Consider the following 18,304-nt stretch of genomic DNA (forward strand, 5'->3'; position numbering starts at 1 on the left):
ACCAGGTTTAGTAGGCATGATCTGCCCTTAACAAAGCCGAAATGGGTCAGGTCAAGTATTTGGAGGTTCCCAATGTATTTGTTAATGAGTTCCATCATGATGTGCTCCATAGCCTTGCAGACCAGGCTAGTCAGGCTTATGGGGCGATAGTTACCAGGGTCAGTTGTGGCCCCTCCTTTGTGGAGTGGAATAACCGTTGCTGTGTGCCATTCCATTGGCATGTAGCCTGTGGAGAGGCTGCGGTTGAACAGTGTGTTTAGGTGGGGGGTTAGTTCGTTCTGTAGTTCATGCAAGACGCTGCCTGGGACACCACCTGGCCCCACTGACACTGTGTTTTTGGCTTTTGAAAGGGCTATTTTCACCTGTGCATCTGTGATTGCCAGGACACTACACTTTTCCAGTATTGTTGTGGGCCCTTTTGGGGGTGAAGTTTGCACTGAATCTATCTACCAGGATGTTGGCAATATCAGTAGGTTCAGTATATTTTGTGCTATTTTGCACTAGTTCAGTGCATATCTGTGAGTTGCCACTTAGATTCTTAACATAGCTAAAGAAGGCTTTGTGGTTATCTTTTGAATCCTTGGCTATTTTTCTTTTGAGTTTAGCCTTGGATGATTTTATGAGGGACCTTAGTTTCTTACTGATACTAATCAGGGATGTCTTTCCTTATTGGGATTTGCTTTTTTTCTGAACTATTTTCCTCCTCCTATTGTATAGCGTGTTTATGGCAGGGGTCCACCAGACTTGGTTTCCTTCTCTTAGAGGAGTGAGTCTTGGTTTTGTTAGGGATGGCGCAGTCCATGCATCCTTTTAGGTGCTCGGAGTGTGCATTTGTAAAGTTTTCTGCATCTTGGGCAGCGTTATCCTTTAGTGTGGGGGCTGTGAAACTTACTGCCTCTGTCTTAATTAAGGTGAAGTTTGCTTTAGAAAAGTTTTTTACTGTGGTTTCCTTAGTTGGGGGTGGTGGTGGGGTGTGGACATCCAGAGTGATTAGTTTATGGTCTTATCTAACCAGTGACGGGTTGACCTCCGGTGTGGAACACCTATCGCCCATGTTTGTGATGACCAGGTCCAATATGTTTTCATCTCTGGCAGGGGAGTTTACCAGCTGATCCAGGGCATTTAAGTTGATGAATTCCAGGAAGCACTGGGCCTGGGAGTTTGTACTCAAGTAGTTTTCCCAGTTAATGGTAGGGTAATTGAAATCACCCAATATCAGTATGTTCGATAGGACCTTCATGTTTTCCAGTGTCTTCAGAAAGGTGGAGTGGTGGTCCTGGGTCATGGAGGGTGATCTGTAGCAGGCCACAGTTTGCATTGCAGATTTGCCCGATGTTAGATGCACATGGATGATCTCAGAGGTATCATGCTCCATTAACCTGGAGGTGTAGGTATCCTTGATGAATATAGATACACCCCCTCTTTTTGTGTTTTGGTCCATGTTCTGTGGCTGAAACATTTGGTACGAGTTGTAGCCTGGTAGTGCTGGGGTGCTCTCTGGAATCTTGAACCAGGTTTAAGTTACTGCACAGATGTCGATGTTCTCTATACTGAGGAGTGCTTTGAGCGTGTGCATTTTGAGATTTAAACTGCTGGCGTTGAGTAGCATAACCCTCAGTTTTTTTGTTAATTGTGCTGTTTACGGAGGTGGGTTTGACTTTTGAGCCTTGCCTAAAAAAGTCACTATGGGGGCAGCAAGAGCCTTGGTGAGTATTCAAAAGCCTAGGGGTGACAAGCCAAGCTGTCTCTTGTGAAGCAATGTGGCTTGCCGAGCATGTTGTTCCAGGCTGACAGACATTGGATCCCCTTTGAATGACACCAGAAGCTTAGCCAATTGTTGAAATTGATCATTTTTTTCTTTATACTGAGGTATCATTCTCGGTGAGGGCAGGATGCTACTCAGGGTCAGGGTCATATCAGCCTGGGCTACATGATCAGAGAGCTCTTCCATGTCTCTTTTCATGTAGTTCAGGGAGGTGCATCTCGGGTCATTCACACCAACATGAACAATGACAGAGTCATATTTGTACATGTTCTGGAGTGACCTAAGTGCTTGTGTTATGTGGTATATTCTGGCTCCCGATAGGCAGCTAACAGTAACCTTCTGCTTATCCAGCCTAGTGAATGGGACGTCACTGTGCCTGACTATAGAGTCACCTATTACTAGTGTGTTAGGTATGTTATTTCGCCTTAAGGGCTGTGATTGTGTGGCACAATGATTTTGTGTTTTATGGGTTGTCTGGTTTGTGATGGGAGGTGCAGGTTGTTTGGGTGTCTGCTTTGGAGGTCTCTGATGCTTTTGCAGGTTTTTATTTAGAGCCTTTGAGTATGACTTTGTGTATTTATGTGTATTTCTTGCCAGTGCTGGTTTAGTAGGTCTATGTATGCTTGGAGGTGTGGTGCAAGTGTTAACCTTCTCCTCTTGACTGTTCAAGTCTTGGGTGGAGACAGTTTAGCCTCCAGTTTGGCTGCATAATTGCATCTATCGCATATGTTCATGTTTTGTGGTAGGAGAGGGTTGTCTGTGTACATGAGGCAGTTGTAACATTGCCTCAGGATACCCAGATTCACCAGCTGGACTGGAGAGTACACCTGCAATTGCCCTTTGGTCATGCCTGAATAGTAGGGTGAGCTGCTTAGTTGCTTGGTTGGTGAGGGGTGAATAAAGAGCCTTGCCCTGCTAGGCAATCAAGTGTCAGGGTATATTAGTTGCTTGCTATTAGGTCTGAGCAAGTGCTGGGCTTTAGGATGCATTTTGAGTGCTTAGGTTGAGAGTTAGACTAGTTTCAAGGGAAAATCTGACTAAGTGGAGCCATGAATAATTTAACCCTAGCTAACCGGCATTGCCCGGCACACAAAACTGTGCAAATGTTGTTTTTATAGCAGGGGAAATGAAAGAGATATAAATCCACCCAAAATGGCCAATAAACTACTAACTTCTGGGCTGGAACCACTCCTCCAGGGACAGATAGGCTGCTCAAAACTCCCCTCTCTCACAGGTGAACAGAGAAACGTCCTTCTCTCCAAGTAAGGTATGGGCAACTCAGAAACTTGTAACACAGCCCTGAATTCAGCACTAGCATGAAAACTAGATTATACTAGCTTAGAAAGGCTGGAAATATGGAATTTTTTTTTGTTTTGTTTTTTGAAAAGATAAGGCAAAAACAGTATGGTTACAGGACAAATTCTTTAAAAATACTGTCAGTCCCTAAACATAGGAGATACGTTTAATGGGCAAGATTTTCCACCCTCCCAACCATTAAAAGCTCCTGGACTGAGCAATGACAAGAAGAACACTGAATAAATAACTTAAAAACACAGGGTTGATATGAGCAGAAACAAGTAGCTGTAAGCCAGAAAAAAAAGAAAGACTTCTCCTTTCTTTGCAAATGTATTTCCCTGGAGATTGCTAGATTTCCTTTATGATTGACATTGTTATATATCATAGAGAAGTAAGAAATATTGTCACTGCACTACCAGAATTATTGCTAATGGTCAGTTCAGCCTAAATATAATCATAAAGATATGTTTCATAAAATAAATCAAAACTATATAAGCAAGTTACAGTAGTAAAGAACATTAAATCTGAACGTGTAGTCTCAGTGATTAGAAAGCGTACATTAGGCCAAGGTGTTTTACGCTTCAATCCATCCACAAACACTGGTACTGCCCTGATGTAAGACACCAAGGTAATGACTCGACCTTATCTTACAGTTCATCGAAAATACCTCTTCTCCATTAAAACCAGATTTCAAACTTAGTTACGAAAAAACAAGATACTGCAGAGCAACTGAAGTGAAATCAACGTGCAACTAGTTCATACAGCACTGCACGTACCTTGTGTCTGGCCCTCTACCCATTCATTGATGTGTGTCCTTGCTGAATCTGGTGCACCCACAAAATCCAATGCTTCAAGTTCTGCATGATAAAACTTTTTAGTTGCTGTAATGTAGTCCTGCAAGCAAAGGAGAAAAACACTGATTGGTTATGTCTTAAACACACACACACACACAAAATATACTTCTTATTACAGAGAAGACAGCAAACAAAGCTTTATCATTTGAACAGTGTCTAGGATAGCAATATACACTTCCCAATTTGTTCTGTAGCGTATCTAAAGTGACTGAAACAGCATGCTTACTCATCAGCACCCATATACCAATCACTTGGGCAAAAGTCGATATCCATCAGTAAGAGGAACAATGACCCAAGTTTTAGAAATTGTCACTTCCTGTACAAGCATTGGAAGAGCAGAAGAAACACATTTTACAACTGAAATAAATTAACTCTCAACTCACTGTTATTAATAAGCATCTTTATTAGTATCAGAAATACATTTTTGGTATTTCTAAAGTAGTATTTATAGAAAATAAAAGTTCAACATTCTATTTTCTGACGGTTAATTCAGCTTTAAACTACCAAGTAATCCAGAAAGCTTATACTATGGAATATGTTAACTGTGGTAAGTAATCACCAGGGCAAAATCAACTACCTATTCAAATAAAGCAGTCAGTACTGCCTTAAACAAACTATACTTAAACAGATAATTGCAGGAGGCCTGGACTTTTATCATTTTAGCTGGTCTTAGTACTATTCTAGTTTATTTTCCTTTTTTACTGAAAGGTGAAGAACATATGGGTTTATTCACAGAAAAATGTTAAAGGAAATAGGTTCACGGGTAAATAGTAGCCCATCAATTTGCAAAGTAATCCAAGTCTAGCCAATAATCACATCAGAATCAGACTCTGTACCTTCTATCTGTGAGGTACAGACCTTAAACACCATGCCAACCATTCACTTTGTATGTTACAAAGGGACACACATTGGAGTTAAAGCTTTTAAAGGGGGCCCAAGAAGAGAAAATTAAGCTAATAAAAGAGAGGTAAACATGGTGCCAAGAAAACAAAATAAAGCAAATAAAAAGATAAGTAAACATGTAATGGAAAGATACACATGTGAAGAAATTAGAAACTGTCATCTATGTTAGCATGTGTGGCTGAAGTTCTGTATACAGTTTCAGATTAACATGTGTATTATTATGCCAGCATGACTAGCTATGATATTGTAAATTACATGTTGATTTATGATCTGTTTGAACCAAATGTTTTAAAGACTTGAACAGGGTCCTTCTACACTTCTAACTGCACATGTTAAGAGATTCTATAGGTAGACTGTCTCGGATTTAGCTCATCAGCAGATGATGTCATCAGATTGTTGTCAGTTGATATGTGCTACTGTCAGAAGACGAAAGACAGGTGGGAACTTTAAAAAAAAACAGCTGTTAGTTGAATTTAAACATGTGAAATGAAAATTACAACTGGAACAGTTGACAGTAGTTATTTGATCACAGTTGAACTGTGCAGTGGATACCCAAAAAGGACTCGCCTGCCTTTGCTCTGTTGTAGTAATTTCGTTTAGATCAGGGACAGAGTTCTTTAGTTAGTTAATTAGTTAGAAAATTATAAATCAGCTAAATCAGTTAGAGTTTTTCTGAATATTGGATCTCTATCCTACAGTACTGATTTCATTTTCTTGGTGACTGAGGTATTTTTCTTTACTGGGAATTACTGTTTTATATTTTTAATAATTTTGCTCAGTATTAATTTTTTTTTTATTAATTTACATCATGGCTGGACAATCAGTGTTTTTCTTTACTGATTTGAGAGTTTAAATTTGCCTTGATAACTTCCCGGTCCACTCCGAAGCCCTGGTTACTTAGGTCATTTGTTACAATTTGTTTTAATATTTAATTTTCAAAAATTGACACCCCTTTAGAAAGGCATGAAGACACTCTGATTGGTGGCAGCATTACTATATTATTTTGGGGAATGGCCACAGCTGGAAATCCCCGTCAGGCTTTCTCAGAAGTGTTTTGATGTGTGAGATGTAATTTAAGTGTGAGTGCATCAGAGGTCATAAACTGGGATACATTCCTCTGAAGTGTATAATGAGTTACAGCAGGGGTGGACAGAAGTATACAGTCTAGTCCCAGGCTACAGAGCATCTTCCTGTTGTGCTCTTAGGGGAAAATTGTGAAAATATTACTCCTGTTTAAGTGACCGTCTTATATTGAGTCAGTAGTGAATATTGAAGCTCCTCAGTTACTGACCCAGGATAGTGGAATATGTAGTTAATTGGTGGCAGTCCAGTGGGGTATTGTCTGGATGTCACATTAACTGGTGGAAGTCTGCTGGGATACTAACCGGATGTCACATTAATTGGTGCCAGTGGTGTGGGATTTTTAATTGGACTTCAGTAGCTTGTGGGTAGTTGTCATTAAGGTGTGCACTCTCGACAGGCACAAAGCAAACATACAGAATCTCAGGTCACCACAGTTTTATTAATTGTAGTTAGTCAAGGACAGAAGGCAAAGATGTCAGCAGAAGACTATAGTAAGCTATCAAAGAACCAGTTGGCCAAGGAGTATGAAGCCAGAAGACTGGTGCATGCCAACCCAACTAAGGGAACGATGATTTCAGCCTTAGTTGCAGCTTCAGCTCAGACCAGCCTTTTGGAGGATATCCAGTTTGGTATTGTGAATGTTCAGTCTGCTGAGACAGGACAATACACCCTTTCTTCAGAGGTGTTGAGAACCCAACTGGAGTTAGAGAGACTGTGCCTGGAGGCCAAATGCCTTGAACTGGAATCAGCAGAGAGACTGAGGCATTTAGAAGCAAAGTCAAATGACAGACAGCACTGGCATGAAGTGGAGCTCCTTACCCTTCAAGAAGATAATGGAGTTAATGGGGAAGGAAATAACCGGATCGCAAAAGCTGTAAAGGTCAGTAAACTTTTTACTCAATACAGGTATGGGGATGACTTTGATAGTTTTATTCACATATTTGAGAGGGTATGTAGACAGTATGATGTTGACCGTGAGCTCTGGGTTCGGCTCCTGACTCCCTTATTCCATGGTAAAGCTGTTCAGGCTATGTCAAAATTGTCTGATGTAGATTGTTTGAATTACATTAAAGTTAAGAACTTTCTTCTAGATTGTTTTAAACTAACATCTGAAGCATATAGGAAAAAGCTTCTTGAACACAGATGCAAGGCAGATGAAAGTGTATGTGATTATATTGCTGATTTAAGTACTTACTTTCACAGATGGGTGAGTGGGTGTGAGATCACCACTTTTGAGGGACTGGCAGACCTTTTGGTGAGTGAACAGGCCCTCAGTACTTTGCCTGATTACACGAGAATCTGGTTAGCAGACAGAGTGCAATTCTGCGAGGAGTTGGGGTGAAAAAGCAATCTCTACTTAGCAAGCAGAGCACCAATGCATAAGAAAGGGATACCCAGTGCTGTACATGGACATAAGGAAACCCACTGGGGGCAGTCTAAACCACTCCAACAGAGTACACCACTAACAGGGGAAACTACTAGTCCAAGTACATGGTTAGGGATTAGATGTTTCAAGTGTAACCAGAGGGGCCACATAGCAGTCAAATGTCCATCGAGGCAAGGTAAGAAACAGAAAGTGAGGGACCCAGCAAATGGTGATGATAAACGGCCAGTGGCAAGTTGTTTGGAAACAACAGGGGTGCCAATCTATCACCAAATTTATATCCTCTCTTAGTAGAGGATAAACAGGTTACTGCTAAGAGAAAGACAGCTTCTGATACAACCATTTTGACGCCTGCAGTGGATAGAGAAGAGCAGTACTTGACTGGACAGTCCACCCCAGTCAGAGCTTTGGTAGGGACCCTATTACACATACCTTTGGCTAGGGTTCATCTTGACTGGAAGGGTGGAAGAAGAAGCAAGCCAGCATGTGGATTTGAGGATACTCCTGCAGTTGTCCTGACAGGGGATGACTTTAGTGATGCAGTACCTTGTGTACATGCAGTCAAGCATGGAGTATGTTCGGTAGCCTGGGAAAGACACAGAGATCTCATACCTGAAGCCTGGACTGATGTGGTGGCTGTTTCAGAGAAGGAGCTATCATGTAGCAGTAAGTCTGAAAGTGAGCCACAGCTGCTGGTAAGTACTGATGTTCCCTTGGACGTGGTGACTGCAAGGATGGAGGTGAGTGACAGTACCCAGACTGATAGTGAAGCACAAATGCCGGAGGTTACTAGGCTTCCTGTGGAAGGGGAGCTTGTGTTTGAGAATATTCCTGCAGATGTCCTGATAGGGAATGACTGTGATGATACAGTGCCTTGTGTGCATACAGAGATACATAGTCAAGCTCAGAGACAGGCATGTACGTCCAGTAGCCTGGGGGAGACACAGATCTCATACCTGAAGCTGGGAATGGTGTGGTAGCGGTTTCAGAGAAGGAGCTATTATGTTGCAGTAAATCTGAATGAGCCACAGCTGCTGGGAGGTACAGATGTTCCCTTGAACACAGTGACTGCAAGGATGGAAGAGAGTGATTGTACCCAGACTGACGGTGAGGTAAAGCTGTCAGAAGTTTCTAGGCTTCCTGTGGAAGGGGAGCTTGGGAGGGTAACAAATGTGGAGTTGAACCAGGCTCAAATTATGGACCCTACATTACAAAGCTTGAGGAAGATGGCTAAGGAAGCACCTGAGGCACAAGGAAGAGGGTAGTCTGTAAGGTGAAGTAATAGCTACAGTCCCTAATATTCCTTGTACAGGTTATATTACTGCAGAGAAAGATGATTTGCTACATAGAAAATGGACTTCTAAGGGAGGGCTGGAAGTTGAAGTCATACGACAGTTGGTAGAGCCTACAACCTACCATTTGCCAGTTCTAGCTATAGACCCTAATATTCCCTTTTGAGGTGATATTAATGTAGAGAAGGTAGAAAATGCTTTGCTAGAAATTATCAGCAAACTAGGTCTTCCAAGGCAGATACTGACTGACCAAGGTGTTAACTTCATGTCAAACCTGCTGACTTGTTTGTGGAAGCATAGTGGGGTGACACAGTTAGAAACCACCCCCATACTATCCCCAGCCTAATGGTCTTATTGAGAGGTTAAAATTTAAGACTATGCTATGGGCATTTGCAGACTAGTTTAAAGGGACAGGACTAACCTTTAAATCCAGTAAGTGTCAGGAGGTTATGGCAGACGTCACTTACTTAGGACACAGAATGAGGAGTGGTAAGATTAGGCCAGAGCCTGTCAAAGTTCTAGCTATTGAAGTGTGGCCAGTTCCTGTTGCTTAAAGGCAAATGAGAGCATTTCTAGGGACAGCAAAGTACTGTGAAAAATGTTTGCCCAGTTGTGGTGCAATGGCTACACCCTCATACTGACCCAACTAGGAAAAATAAACCTGATAAAATACTGTGGACCACAGATGGCAAACAAGCATTCCAAAAACTGATTTTGGGAGGACCCTCGGAGTTGACCAGCCCGGACTACAGTGAAGAGTTTGTTGTGCAAGTGGATGATTCGAATTCTGGGGTGGAGGCTGTGCTCAGCCAAGTTGCCTCAGAGAGGAACACTGCAATAGGGTTAATAATGCCTACGCAAATGGATTTCCCAGGAGAGGAGTGGACTGATACTCCCAGACAGACCCATTTTTTTCTCAAGCATCTTTTTTCAAGGGTTACTTGAAATCTGTGTTTGAGTCCTGGAGGAGAGAAGTTTGAAGAAATTAGACTATCATCTGTGCTAGCATGTCTGGCTGAACTTCTGTATATAATTTCAGATTGCCCATGTATTATTATGCCAGCATGACTAGCTATGATATTGTAAACAAGTTCTTACATGTTGATTTATGATCTGCTTGATCAGAATGTTTTAAAGGCTTAAACAGTGTCATTTTACATTTCTAACTGTGCATGTTTGTGAAGAGAAATTCTAAAGGAAAACTGTTTCAGATTCAACTGATCAGCAGATGATGTCATAGGAATATTGACAGTTGCTTATATGTTACTGTCAGAAGCTGAAAGATAGGCAGGAACTTTAAGAAAACAGCTGCTGGTTGAATTTAAAAATATGAAATGAAAATTAGAACTGGACAAGAACTGTAAGCCTGTTTTTGCTCTGTTGTTGTAATTTCATTTAGATCAGGGGAAAGCATTCTTCAGTTATATTTTCCTAACTAACTAATCAGCTAAATCAATTAAGAGTTATTCTGAATGTTGGATCTCTGTCCTACAGTACTGATTTCAGTTTCCTGGTGACTGAGTTCTGTTTGCTTACTGGGAATTACTGCTTTATATTTTTAATCATTTTGCTCAATATTAAATATTATTTTATTAACTTACATTGTAGATAGACAATCAGTGTTTTTCTTTAGTGATTTGAGAGTGCTTATACTTGCCTTGATAACTTCCTGGGCCAGTCTGAAATCCTGTATGCTTAAATCATTGGCTACGATTTTATTTTAATATTTAATTTACATAATTGGACACCCCTTTAGAAGTGCATGAATACACTCCGAATGGTGGCAGCATTACCATATTACTTTGGGGAAGGGCCACAGCTGGAAATCCATGTCAGACTTTCCCAGAAGTGCTTGGATGTGTGTGATTTAATTTATTTGTGAGTGTATCAGAGGTTTTAAACTGGGACACATTGCTCTGAAGTGTGTAATAAGGAGTTACATCAGGGGTGGACAGAAGTATACAGTCTGGTCCAAAGCTACAGAGCATGTTCCTGTTGTGCTCTTGGGGAAAACTGTGAAATATTACTCCTGTTTAAGTGACAGTCTCACACTGGAGTCTGTAGTAAGGACTGACCCAGGATAGTAGATGTCATATTAATTGCTGGCAGTCTGGTGGGGTATTTTCTGGATGGCACATTAACTGGTGGCAGTCTGGGGGGGATATTAACTGAACATCACAAAATGATACAACAAATGACCTGTTAAATAAAGCTGCCTGGCTGATGGTACAACCATAAATAGTGCAGACAAATACAAACCATTTTGTAACTGTACACTACTGATCACATGTGACTTCTGCTAAAATCCAGCCTGTATATGAAAAGTATAGGTTCCCTCAACTTCTAAGCTTAGTTATCCTGCATATGAATGGTGTGATCACAGGGAGGTGCAGACAGCAATTCAGCTAGCCTGAACAACTGCAGGAGAGAAATAATTCCATTGCCCGAGCTACAGAAGACCACTCCACAAAAAGAAGACAATATATTTTTTGGACAACCCCTAGTGATCAGATCTTCCTCTTGCTACTCCCTATAAACCCAGCCACCCTTGGAGGGCTCAGCTAATAATTTTGGCTTTTCTCATTGGGAGGCATAGGTCAAGTGTCAGGAATGCTGCTGTCATCTGCAGGGACTGTTTTTGTTTTGTTTTTTTGTTTGTTTTTTTTTTGCTATGCAACACAATGTCCAACCCCAGCATGCCTAGTGTACTTGACAAGGCTGGCTGGACCATGTACATCCAATCCTCTTACCAGAGCCCAAGGGTCATGCGCACTATGCTGCCTACCCTGCTCACCAACCTGAAATCTATCCCACTCAGTGCTCCAGCCTCTACCGGAGTCCACTAAAGAGACCCTCTGTCCCTGAACAGGAATGTCCTATCCTCTTTGCAACTCCATCAGCCACCAGAACCCCTAATCAAACTCTGATTTCCTGGTCATAGTCAGGGCTTTATCTCTCCACTTCACTGATATAGCTGAAAGTGTATAGCTTTTGTGAAAGTGTATAGTTTTATATCCCAGTGGAGGTTTAAGGTATTACTTGAGTACTTCTTTTTTTATGGCAACCTATTTAAAAGAACTTAAAATAATGTGCTGAAGCATACCCATTTAATAAATCAGATCTTTGGATTTGTCAATAAGAATGGATATCGCTGCTTAGAGGATGGAGAGTAAACCTTTTTGTTTTGATGGACAAGCAAGTGAAGGAAAAGGTGGTCGAATAGACTGAGAAAGTCTGAGGCAGTGAGAATTAAAAACTGAGCTTAATGATCAAGTAGATTGGGGATTAATCTGCAGCGAAACATTACCGGAGAAAAGATGAATATGGAAATATGGAAACATGGAAAAGGGGAGAGAATGTGATATAACATTAACTCAACTTAGGCAGGGATAAGGCAACTGACAAGTTGGTTGAGGAACAAAAATAAAAGATAGTGTGAGAAGTGCAAAAAATATTGCATAAAATATGTGGAACTCGGAGCAGTATTTGAAGCAGATAGGTTACCAAAACAAATAAATGTTATTTATTTTATTTTACATTTGTTTACTGGGAGAGTCCGACTGGGCATACAACCCTTTTTCAGCAGAGGCCCAGGGAGAAAAGCTCCACTGTTAGTAAACTATTTTGTTAGTAGAAAGAAAATTGTATAATACAATAAAGAAAATAACAGTAACAGACATTCATAATGGTAAAAAGACTAGAACAGAATAAATTGGTCAAGTGGGAGACCAGACCAATAACCTTGCATAACAATGCTTCTAGAAGATGGTTCTTACAGTAGTAGCAGGTACTGACATTGTATACAATAAGAGTGCAATATACAGGTAGCATAGCAAACTGAAGACTTAAAATCTGGTAGATATTAACAGTGAGAAAGAAAAAAACATAAGGTAGTCATATGGCTTAAACTCAATGCTCATTACATATGCAATTCAAATTTTAAAATCAGCTAGTTCCATATTTTGGGCTACCAGGTTAAAAGGGGGAATGGAGGTTTACAGAGAACACTGACAGAAGCAGTGCTGATAGTTTCAAACAGGTTATAGTTGTTACACTAAAATAAAACATTTTACTAATTCCCATCGTGGTGAAAGCCCATGTGTATGACAGTGAAATTGCTTAGTATAAGACAGTGTATGGATAAGTAACAGATTTGTGAATGTCTGTGTGTCCACACACACTTGAGTGTGACACTAGCTTAAAAGTAGTATGTGTATAAGTCTGAATGGGAGAACTTTCATCCACTATTAGAGTGTGTGTGTGTGTGTGTGTGTGTGTGTGTGTGTGTGTGTGTGTGTGTGTGTGTGTGTGTGTGCGTACGTGCATGACACAGGTGTTTGAATGGAAGATTAATAGATTTATGAATGTTGGGGGGCTCAAGGGATTGAGAGACAACAGAAAAGTTTCAGATGGGCAAGAAAAATGGAAGAAATTAAGGGTAGGTGAAGGGATATCTGAAAAATATGAAAAAGGGAATGTACCACATGCTGGCTTAAGAAGGTTACGGGGAAGAAAGGTATTAGGAGCTTTTTGTATCAGTTTTGTAATGGACAGGATAACACAAGTGTCTCTTGTGTAAATATATATGGAGTACAAGGGGGTTTGGTATGAGATATTCACTATCTTGCATGTTAGGTTCAAGGAAAGAGTTTCATGATTAAAAGCTTTAGTGGGAGGGTGGACTAAGTTTTTGGGGGGGGGTTTGTCACTGTTTAAACCTGTGTGGGCATTGTGTAAATTTGTATTTTATTTTTTAGTGAGTGACAAACATTGCAAAGAGGAACATTATTAGCTTTGATGACGTGTGCAGAGTGGGAATGGCATGCCAAGATTGTAGTTGTTTATAGATTATGAGCCTAAACAGTAGTTAAATATCTATATACAGTGCACCAGGTGTGTGTTTTTATCACACTCTTCTCTATTCAGCTTTCAACCTAATTATTAATGGAGTTTAAGAAGTCTGGCTGCTTTCTTTTAATGTGCAGTGCTTATATAACACTATAATAAAAAGATTCCTTGTTGATTCTGTCTTGAAAAAAGTACACAATATGATTTTAAAAAGACAGATAATATAAAATCATTAGTGTTAACTGTTGCCTTCAGTTGCTATGTTTTTGCCATCTATCTTCTTCAGATTCCCTCCAAAACAATAGTGCCTGCTGTAACCAAGCAGTATGAAATGGTTAAAAGTGTACAAATTATTAAATTACAACAGCTTTATTTAAAATAAAATGGGAATGGAACTCTGTTTTACATATAGCAGCTATGAACTAATAGTATCCTAGCCCCTACAAAAAAGTACAAGTTCATAGGTTCATACTAGGCTATCTGCCCTGGGGCAATTATAAGCCTAGCCCAAGTCTGTATGGCTTACACCACCCCTTGATTTGAGTATACTGTGCCCTTTTTAAGGTTTAGTTTACTGTGCCTCTGTCTAATAGTGACACAGGAGTAATCCCTGGGACAAACCTACAATCCCCCATCCACTTATCGAGATTCTTCTTGAAGAGATTCAGTGAGGTGCTCTGCCTCACATGAACTGGAATTCTATTCCAGAGGGAAGGGAGCCTCTGGGTTATGAACCTGTCCCTCCAGCAAGTTCTATTTATTTCTGTGCTGAGGTTCAAGTCCCTCGAGCGTGTGGCTCTAAGGGATTTAGATTTACTGAGGTGGAGCATGTCCATTAATTCTGGATTTGACATAGCTTTATATGTCAGGCATAGATCGCCTCGAAGTAGGTGGTATGCAACTGAGTAGAGCTGGAGTTTTTTTAACCGAGCAGCATATGGCATCTGTTTGAGACCCTTGATCCTCTTGGTGAGATACTTTTGGGGTCTTTCTAATTGCTGCAGGTGTCGGGTAAGGTACATCCCAAAAGGGGCATTGTATTCTATGATGGGCCTGATGAGGGATGAATAAAGGGGCACAATTACCTCTCTTGATCTAGATGTGAAACCCTTCGTGATGAGGTGGGCTATGTAGAAGGTCTTTCTAACCACTTTGGCAATGTGGTTTTCAAAGGAGAGATTGTTATCAACTTGGGTCCCCAGGTCCCTAATAACTTTCTCTGTACTTAATGGGTTTCTGCCTATGTGGTAATTTGTGGGCACATTGTTTTTGCCAAAGGGTATGACTATACATTTTTTGGCATTTAGCTTTAAACCATGGTGCTGGCACCAGTTATCTGTCTCTGTGAGACCTTTTTGAAGGATGTTTGTGTCAGCTGGAGAGTTGAATATGGCGCCCAGTTTGCAGTCATCTGCGAACTTGGTGAGCCATAGTCCTCCGACATTTGCCTGTACCTTGGAAAAGTATATACCGAACAACAGTGGTCCCAGGACAAAACCCTGTGGGACGCCACTTGTGACCGGTTTCAAGTCTGACATGGCTCCAGCAACTTTCACTCTGTGGGTTCTGTCTTTGAGCCAGTTTGTGACCCATCTTGTGACATAGGGGTTTATATTTAAGCTGGATAGCTTATCTATGATGCCCGAGTGGGGTATTGTGTCAAATGCCTTTGCAAGGTCCAGATAGGCTGTGTGGACTACCTTCCCTTCATCTATGGCTTTGGTGACTGTTTCAAAGAAGTCAACCAGGTTCAAAAGGCAGGATCTGCCCTTGACAAAGCCGAACTGGGTAGGATCTAGTGTCTGTATTTCCCCAATGTCTTTGTTTATGAGCTCCATGATGATCCTCTACATAGCCTTGCAGACTAAGCTAGTCAGGCTTATGGGGCGATAGTTTCCAGGGTCTGTAGAGGCTCCACCTTTGTGGAGTGGGACCACTGTTGCTGTACGCCATTCTGTGGGCACATATCCTGTAGTGAGGCTGAGATTGTATAGCTGTTTTATTTGAGGGATTAGTTCCTCTTGTAGTTCATGTAGGACGCAACCTGGGACGCCATCTGGTCCCATGGAAGCAGTGTTTTTTGCTTTGGAGAGGGCAGCCTTCACCTGAGCATCTGAGATGTTTGGGAGGCAGCCCTCTGCCGGGATAGATACTTGCTCTTTTGGGAGGGGTGAGAAGTTTGCACTGAACCTGTCTGCCAGGATATTGGCGATGTCTGTGGGTTCAGTGTATTTTTTGTCGTTTAGAATCAACTCAGAACAAGTCTGGGAGTTGCATCCCAGGTTTCTAACATAACTGAATAAGAAGTTAGTTGTCTTCTTCTTGCTTGATGGGTTGCTAAGCTCGAGAGTCACTTTTAGCCTTCGAGGCAGCCCCATATCCCATGATGAGATCGCTGACAAAGGGCAATAGCACCAAGCATAAAATACTTCCCAAAGGAAGAAAGAAAACTTACAGATGGAAGAAGGACCAGGTCTGAATGGTCTTCAGCATAACAGTTTCTTATACAAGGTTTGTCCAGGCCAGGGAAGGAGGGAGGCGAAAGAAGAGAAAGACAACTAACATGAATCTATGGTTATGGTACCTTCTTAATGTTAAGTCGCGCCGCAGAAAGCGAGAGAAGACAACTAACATGTGACGTTAATGGTAGGTACATAACTTAATGTTGTTGTCAATCGCTTGATGGGACGCCCCTAGCACCTCTATCCTGGGTGGCTCAATGGAACAAACTCTTGAGGACTGTAGAGCCAAAACTGGCTCTGTCCCTGGAGGCCAAGTCCAATTTGTAATGGGAAACAAAAGTGTGAGGAGTAGCGCACAAATAGTGTCCAAAGGAAGTCTAGCTTGAAAGGCTGTAGAAGTAGCTAAGCTCCTAGTTGAATGTGCTTTAGGTTTTGAGCACAGCTGTTTTCCCTGAGATAAATTTCCCGAGATGACCAAGAAAGCCATCTGGACAAGGTCACTTTAGAAACAGGAAGGCCTTTTTATTATCAAACAAAAAGTTGATCAGATTTTCTAAATTTTTGTTCTGTCCAAATAATATCTAAGTTGACGGTGGACATCAAGATAATGTAGCTTTTGTTCAGCTCTATCTGAATAGTTAGGAAAAATACAGGAGATCAATGGATTGATTCAGATTGTTCTTGGATGGATTAGTTCTCAAAGATACTCTGTCTTTGTGAAAATCAAATAGGGGCATGAAGTTCAGACACCTCCTGGCAGATGTAATAGCCACTAGGAATAAAGTTTTCCAAGAAAGATATTTCAGGGAACAAGAAACAGCTGGCTAAGAATCAAGGATGTCAGCACTAAATTTAGATCCCACTGAGGAGGAGGATTCCTGATTGGAGGCTTTAGTAGGAAAATTCTTTTTCAGAAGGCCCTGCAGAGCCTATGGGACATAATATTATGATCTGCTATCCCGACATGAAAATTAGAAATAGCAGCCAATTGAACTCTGACTGTGGAAGAAGAGGAGCCAAATGAAAAAATCTCTGCTAAGAAGTCCAGGACTGCCTGAACAGGGGCAGTAAAGGATCAATATTTTGGGCTTAGCCCAATAAGAATTTGCTTGTATAAATCCTCCTGGTAGGGAAGGAAGTGGAGCAACCATGCTGTGAGGTTGAGAGAAGGATTGACCGTGCCAGCTGACCGATTGGTGAATCAGAAGGTCTGGCACTGGGTCCAGATGCCCAATGAGAATCAATTTGGCTGTAGCTTTCTGGATCACCTGAGGGATCAGAGGAAATGGAGGAAGGCATAAAGAAGTCCCTGGGGCCAATCCTGGGTCAGTGATAGAGGGAAGAGGCTGAAGAAGTCTGGACATTTGCTGTTTTGGGGCTACCAGAAACCGAATGAACCATCCTGCCGTGAACCTGAGACGATGTGATCCACCAAGCAAGATGATGTCTGTGTCACCAGAATCTGAGTTGCTGGTATGACCACTGTGTGAACAGCATCCACTGAAGAAGGCGATGTAGAGAACCATTCTGGCCTGTATTTTCTTGCTGGCCAGAATGATCCTGACATGAGTCTGAATGTCTGAAACTCTTTGTTCTGTAAGGTAGCTGACATCCTAACAGTGTTTAAGTTTGCGCCTATGAAGGTAATAGACTGGCAGGGCGATAAGGATGACTTTGTTGATTGAGATGCCCAAATGAGAACAAAGGTCTATTGTGTAATCCCTGGCTTGTATAAGCTGATGCCTGGTGGTGGCTGACAGGAGCCCTGGATCCTTGACGTCCTCAGGTGAGCAGTGACCACTGCCATGCATTTGGTGAACACTCTGGGGGCTGTAGTGAGACCAAAGGGCAGGGCTCTGAACTGGAAATGACTGGACCCCAGCCGAGCGGAGAAATCTCCTGGAGCTGTGAATTTTGATGTGATATCCTGAAGATCTATTGAGCACATCCAGTTGTCCTTCTGTAAGAAGGGCAGAATTGACTGAAGAGTGACCATTCGAATCTTGTCTTCCTGACAGACTTGTTGAGTCTGCTGAGATCCAATATTGGTCTCCAGTCTCCCGTCTTTTTGGGGACCAAAAAGAACCTTGAGTAGATTCGGCTCTGAATGGTCTATTGTAACTGGCTGAATGGCTCTTTTTGCAGTAGTTTATTTCTGACTCTGCAATCTCCCTTAGACCGGGTGGTACATCTGGAAGGGAACTAAGGAATTATGTAACCCTTGGATATGATCGACTGTACCCATCTGTCTTGAGTGAGGGAATGCCAGGCTCTGGGCACAGTGATAATCTTCCCGACTGCCTCCAAGGAGGGACAGCCGGGCAACACCTCAGGGATGCTGAAAGGGCTTGTCAGAGAGAGGCTCCCTGTTTCCTGGTTTGGGGACCCCTGCCTCTAGAGCGCCTGTTGTTGTTACC

At 41.7% G+C, this 18,304-nt stretch overlaps 1 protein-coding gene across 3 annotated transcripts in view; it reads right to left on the reverse strand.

Annotated features, from left to right (window-relative positions):
- LOC122798124 (leukocyte elastase inhibitor-like) overlaps nt 1-18,304 on the reverse strand; it is a 524,655-nt gene that overhangs the window by 256,875 nt on the left and 249,476 nt on the right. For all 3 annotated transcript variants that reach the window (XM_044066821.1, XM_044066820.1, XM_044066822.1), the window contains exon 4: nt 3,838-3,955. In XM_044066821.1, coding sequence (XP_043922756.1) covers nt 3,838-3,955 — 118 coding nt within the window. The remainder of the gene's footprint in view (nt 1-3,837; nt 3,956-18,304) is intronic.

Source organism: Protopterus annectens, chromosome 3.part1 (genome assembly GCF_019279795.1).
Source record: "Protopterus annectens isolate FY-2018-M chromosome 3.part1, PAN1.0, whole genome shotgun sequence".
In the NCBI taxonomy this organism is placed as follows: domain Eukaryota; kingdom Metazoa; phylum Chordata; order Ceratodontiformes; family Protopteridae; genus Protopterus; species Protopterus annectens.